A 6,369-nucleotide genomic window follows, 5' to 3' on the forward strand; every position below is an offset into this window, starting at 1 on the left:
CAGCATTTTCCATCATGATGAGGACCACAGTATAAGAAGAACCTTTACTACATACTGTATATCATTTGATATAAAAATGCTTATTGGAATAATAATGTGCAAGTAAAAATCCTGAAACACAAAACACATTAAAGGCTAATCGGATAGAAAAGTCAAAGAAATACATTTGCTGAAACTCTAACCTTAAAAAGAGCACCACAGTGTGAACACTTTTGGGTGAATGTATCGGCACACGTACTGTACATGTAATAATCTGGGATAGGAGAACGTATTTAAATAAATCCACAAAAGAAGACAAGCCAGTCGTTGTTTTACCTTACGTTTGTGCTTCTTTATTTTTCTGGTCCCTCACATAATATTTATTGAATAAACACTGTTTCTGCAGTAAAGTTGTAAACGCATTTGACGGGAACATGTTCGTAAAGGTTCACGCTCTGTGTTTTGAATGTGCTCGAGATTCTAAAAGTGCTTTCATATCATGTATTGCTAAAGCAAATGGCGTTAAATTATGGAAGGAAATATAGACACCGACAGGAGAAAATGGTCTGTACAGGGGATTTCATTAGTGCTGATAATACACATATAGAGTTCACATACAGGATATATGTTAGATGATGAAATGCATATATTAAGGTTTTCCAGTGCCATCAACACTGGAACACAAACACCGGCGGACAGCCCCCTCCCTGAGCCCCCCCCCCACCCCGTCACAAAAAAATAGCCTTTATAAATAATCACATTTAGGACTTATTCACTGTGCTTTAATAAGGTATAGCTCTGTTCTGGATGAAAAGATCTCAAACACATTTAATATGAAGGTAGTTTTCTATCGTCAGGCATGCATTACGCACTTAACTCTGTTCTACCAGGTTACATCGCTGGCAAGCTAAGAACGTCCTTCGTCCCGAATTGTTTTCTAATTCATAATAGGTGTTTGTGCTGCTATAGTATGCAATTTGGAAGAGCAGATAGTGTCCCCTCTCGAGCTGTGCTTTTCCCTCTTTGGATGAGAAATTCTTCCAATGCAGAACCAGTTCAAGACATTCATGTCTGCATTTCAACACCGTACTGTTAAAGACACAGCCTCGCGTCAAAATGGCCACATTGATGATTTTGGTCTGTCTTGAATTCAAGTCTGCACGTGTGATAGTCATGGGACGTCCTTCCTGCTTGACGTGTCAGCTCTTAAAGTCTCGTAAACAGAGTCACTACAGGAGCCAAACATAACGGGGAGACGGTTGACGGTTCGGATGCACACTAAAGGTTACCTGATTGAGACTGAGAGAGGAGGTGAGGGACTTATGTACATTTTTGAGGAGTCAGTTACGCGTCGAGCGATGCCATGGTGCATTCCGCCATCTCCTACATCACACTGCACTTGGCCTTCAGCTTATCCGCACGTCTCTGCTTGCTGGAGCGCATGTTCAGGCTCATGTCGCGCTTCTTGTCCAGGTTCAGCAGCTCCTGAAAAAGCTCCTTGACGTTGGTGTTGGTCTTGGCCGACGTCTCCATGAACGCGCATTTCCAGATGTTGGCCTGAGCTTCGCCCTCCTTGGTCTCCACCTCTCGCTGGGTCTCGTCACTCTTGTTGCCCACTAGCATGATGGGGATGTTCTCCACGTTGCTTTTGATGGCCAGCACCTGCTGGTAGATGGGCTTGAGCTCCTCCAGTGACTGCCTGCTGGTGATGGAGTAGACCAGGATGAAGGCGTGGCCTTTGGAGATGGACAGACGCTGCATAGCAGGGAACTGGTGGCTGCCGGTGGTGTCGGTGATCTCAAGAGTGCATACGCTCTTGTCACAGCTGATCACCTGCCGGTAGGTGTCCTCCACTGTCGGGATGTAGGTGTCCCTGAAAGTGCCCTTTACGAAGCGCAGGACCAGGGAGCTTTTGCCCACGCCCCCGGCTCCGAACACCACCACCCGGTAATCGTTGCTCTGCTCTGGCATGCTGCTCGGGTGTATCGGGGTATCTGACGATTAACACACGATGATTCCCTGAGATCTGAAAAATAGAAAAGGACAAGATGCATTTGATAAACGTGCACATCATGATACTTCACACCAAATTGACAAAATAATCCCTCACATTCACAGTTTCTCAGAATTTATCAAACGGTCTGCAAAGAAAAGAAAACCAGCACTGGTGCTTTTCAAAGTAACCGTCACCTTATCTCATTATTACATGTGTGTGCATTGTTATTGATTCAATTTTCGTTTTTTGGGTGAACTATCACTTTAAGGCATATCCACGTCAGGAACAACAGCGATGAAGATAACTACAATTATAAAGTTGTTTATTTTGAGCTTACATGCTAAAGTTTCACACTTCAAATTTTGATGGATTTTGAAATTTTATCATTTATCAGCTGGAAAAAATTGTTCTGAAAAAGATCCCAAAGAATAATACAATGATGTAGTACTATTTTATTTAAACCTGCCAAAAATGTTTGTTTTTTATTTTATTTATTGATTACCATAGTAGGAAAATGGCAATGGTAGTCAAAGTCCCTTAGAATAGATTGCTTTCCTACGTTCTTCAAAATATCTTCTTTTCTAGACATTTATAAAGTAATTTTTCCTACTATGGTAGTCAATGGGGTCCAAGACCTCTGTGGTTACAAGCATTCTTCCAAATATCTTTCCCTGTGTTCACCAGAGCAAATAAATGTATACCGATTTGGAACAACTCAAGCGTTTGTAAATGATGACAGAATTTTCATTTTTTTTTTAAATTCTTATTTCTTCATCCTGATTGTGGGGTGAAATAAGACCCATAAATGAAATACACAGAATACACGATAGTACACCACTGACAACAGGGTTGTGTTGTATTATTCTTTGCACACACATGATTGATCTCCAACATATATGTATATGGGAGTGTACACGTGACTTTGTGCATACGCCTGTATGCCTTTGTGTATTGAGTAGGACGGTCTATTCTGCCTTTCAGCATCAAGGTCATCTATTAATGACTCATTTATCTTGCTGTGAAGCAGCCGTTGGTCTTAGTCTCCTGTGGAAAGCAAGATCACACCGGATATTTCTGGCACCTCACAGAATTCTCGCAGCATTCGGACACGGAGGCCACTTCCTGACTCCCTCAAAAGAGATTTATGACTCGTTTTCAGATGATGGATGGTGATTAATGTGATTAACAGAGAACCTGTCTGTGTTTAAGAGCTTGAAAATGCTCCGTGGGTCGCACATCTCCTGCAGCCCCGGAGGAAATATCAGCCGTACTTAGCCTACCAGTAATGATCAGACTTCCTACAGACTTTTCCTTTGGTTTGACAGCAGTGAGAAATACAGCCCGAGCTTAAAGCAAGTTTATAGAGATTTCAGTTCAGCGGATTGTATTCATGAGTCAAGCGTTCATGAAACTCATGCATCTCATATTCCACCATTTTACTTATATGGTCAGATGCGAACACCAGACATTTTATGCTTTGCAAATCCTGTCCTCTGGAGTTAATGAATAGGAGCGTCAGGGGATGTGTCTGACAGCATTGGGACGGGGTTATGAATGATAAATGCCAGATCATGATAAATAATTACACAAGGTGCTGCTTATGTTTGTACGTGATGTCCCCTTCGCAGAAACAGTACAACATTGTAAGCATCAGTCGTATTTCACACCAATATTTTGATTACCAATATAAAGAGCTAGTAGATGCAGGAATTACATGTAAAGTTCAACGTTCCAAAGGTAACTTTTTATGGCATGGACTGTACCTGTAGATTAGCCATTTTGCTTAATTTTAACATTACTCTGGCAACCCCAAACGCTGTTTGTGAAGTGTATTCTTTGGCAAATTTATTATTTCCATTGTTAATATTCATTAATTTAGGTTTTTAACATGGGTGTCGCCACCGTTTTGGTGTCTCTGTTGCCTCAAGACACTAAGAGTCCTTATGGCCATGCATTACAGTGATTGTTCCAGTTGGTTCTCTTCATACACTGTAAAAAAGATGGGTTGTTTCAAACCCATTGTCGGGTCAAAAAGGGACAAACCCAACTGTTGGGTTAACCCTAAAATGTTCATATATGACTCATTTTGGACTTAATTTATAATCTTAATGGGTTCATGCCTTTTTGATCCAAAAATGGGTTAAACATAACCCAGCATTTTTAGAGTTATATGCATTTTATCCAATGCAAAATATATTCTTATTAAAAAGGTGTTTAAAAAGCTTGTGTTCTTCTTATTATTTTAAACATAATTCAATTAAAATGTATTTATTGAATATATAGAACACACATATAATACGTACAGGTAATCTATTTATGTATTAAATATAAATGTATTTACTGTATAATATATACGAAAATGAATACAATAAATGGTTTCATTGCAATTTCTATTGTACTCTAAAAATACTAATATGCTAAATACTAATCTAAAAAAGAATATACTGTAGGCTATACTTCTGTGACGTTTAGTCATAGAAGACAATTAGCCATGAAAATATATTAAAACAGACATGCATTTTCAGCCTACATGGAAGTTACCCATAAACAGAAGAGAATGTTATATACAAGAATAGGAGTGCAATATCAAATTGTACTAATACCATGAAATGTACCTTAGTTAACTACATAACATTCAGGCTATGGCAGTCATTTTAACATGGCATCAAAGTTATCTGTGCTGGTTTGTAACAGCTTGCATGATGTCAGGTCTTTGAACACCCAAGTGTGTATCAAAGACTCTCAGTGTGTCTCCCTGTGGTACGTGGGGATCTCTGTTGTGCATCTTTTTTGGAAACCCTGGGAGTTCTCCGGTTACTGTGGAAACAGACCTCGGGGGCATGTATATGGCGATGGAGACAGAGGTGCTGATGAAGGGGAGGTAGACTGAGCTCAAAAACAGACCTCTAATGTCGGATGGGGGATAGACATGTCAATTTTCTGTCAGTTCAGTTACTGTAGTAACCAAACGACAAACTGTGGCTTCCATCTACGTCACTGCAGCCTATTCATACACTGATTTGAAAACTATTTATAGTGATAAAGTCAAATGAAATCTTAACAGGTTAGAAAAAACTGGAGATTCCTTAAGGGATCTTATAGGCTACACTTTTGTACATTTTGATTTGAATTCACTAAATAGAAATATGTCTTAGAGGTAGTGAGACTTGCAACACGTCCATTTAATGCGTCTAAAAATACCACAACCGAGCAGCTCCATTCTTACTCTACAGGATTCTGGATCCTTTCCAGCTCTGATGGAATTTAGATATGGACCCTTAAGATGCGTCTTTTAATCAATGGCTTGTGCTTAATATCGCGCGTAGAGCTGTAATTATAGACAACATTCAAAACAGACATTCTGTTATTTCCTCTGAGCCTGTTGGGCAATAAAGCACGGGCCATGCAACACGAATGTACTCGCGCTTCGAAGCTATGGACGAAATGAAATTTCAAATGATAAGAATTCATTTTTATGTCACGTATGTCGCAATCATGTGACATGTAAATGCATCATCCCGGGTTAATTCCCTTCACATGACCCCATGGACGGAACGGTACTTCTGTGAAAGGTTTGGCGTTGGTTTGGCGTCAAAAGAGCGTCGTTCCCACACACAGGCGACGAATAATAAAATGCAAAGGCTTCTCAAAGTCATTACGTTGCTCGGCATGCCACTGCCTTTCCTCCATTCGCTGTGCGCGGAAAGGATGCTATTGGGCTCCGTCACAAGAAATTGCAAGGACGCGCGTCAAAGACATTCTCGAAATACGCGTTTGTCTAAACGGCTGTGATGTGAAAACATAAATAGCTCATAAGAAACTAAACCATTTATTCTTACCTGGAGACTTGTGTCGAAACGTCCCGAATCTTGTTAATTATAAATTGCAGGAAGCATTAGGAGATCAGATACACGAGAAATGTCTTACATTCTATAGCGTGCCAGTCCCGTTTCATTTTCTCGTGTTATCTGCATGGCGTTTATCGAGCGATGTAGTTGAAAATGCTGTTATTGCTCTTCGGGCGGGCGGGCGCGCGCGTCTTCTGTGACGCACACAAGCGCAATAGATGCTGCTCACCCCCGCGTCCTGTGTCCCGTTACACGACATTGGCAGCGATGAGAACAAAAACCCCACCTGCTCAATACCGTTAAACCACTTTCCATCAACGCCATGTTAATCATACAGCATTGTTCCGTTGCGGAAGGAGGGCATGCTCTGTTAACAAAACATCACTTTTTGCGCAATATTCTACAGGCAATTACGGGAGGAAAATGTCAATCGAATCGAATAATATTTTCAAAGGGTGATATAAGACAATAGTAGTATAAATAAGCGATGTTTTTGCACCTCTACATATAAAATATGATAAATGGACAGATTTCAGTTATTATAGA

The 6,369-nt window shown here is 40.4% G+C and overlaps 1 protein-coding gene across 1 annotated transcript; it reads right to left on the reverse strand.

The window, feature by feature from the left end:
• Window positions 1-313: 313 nt before the first annotated feature.
• On the reverse strand, window positions 314-6,156 carry diras1a (DIRAS family, GTP-binding RAS-like 1a). The gene is made up of 2 exons (XM_079483600.1): window positions 5,815-6,156; window positions 314-2,005 (listed from the first exon to the last, which is right to left on the reverse strand). Exon 2 carries the CDS (start codon window positions 1,948-1,950, stop codon window positions 1,363-1,365), a length of 588 nt encoding a protein of 195 aa, XP_079339726.1. The 5' UTR covers window positions 1,951-2,005; window positions 5,815-6,156; the 3' UTR covers window positions 314-1,362.
• Between the last annotated feature and the right edge of the window lie 213 nt (window positions 6,157-6,369).

This window comes from Barbatula barbatula (genome assembly GCF_947034865.1).
Source record: "Barbatula barbatula genome assembly, chromosome: 20".
NCBI lineage: Eukaryota > Metazoa > Chordata > Actinopteri > Cypriniformes > Nemacheilidae > Barbatula > Barbatula barbatula.

Coding starts and splice junctions, on each gene's coding strand:
- diras1a (XM_079483600.1), bottom strand. CDS start 1,950: ATGCCAGAGCAGAGCAACGATTACCGGGTGGTGGTGTTCGGAGCCGGG.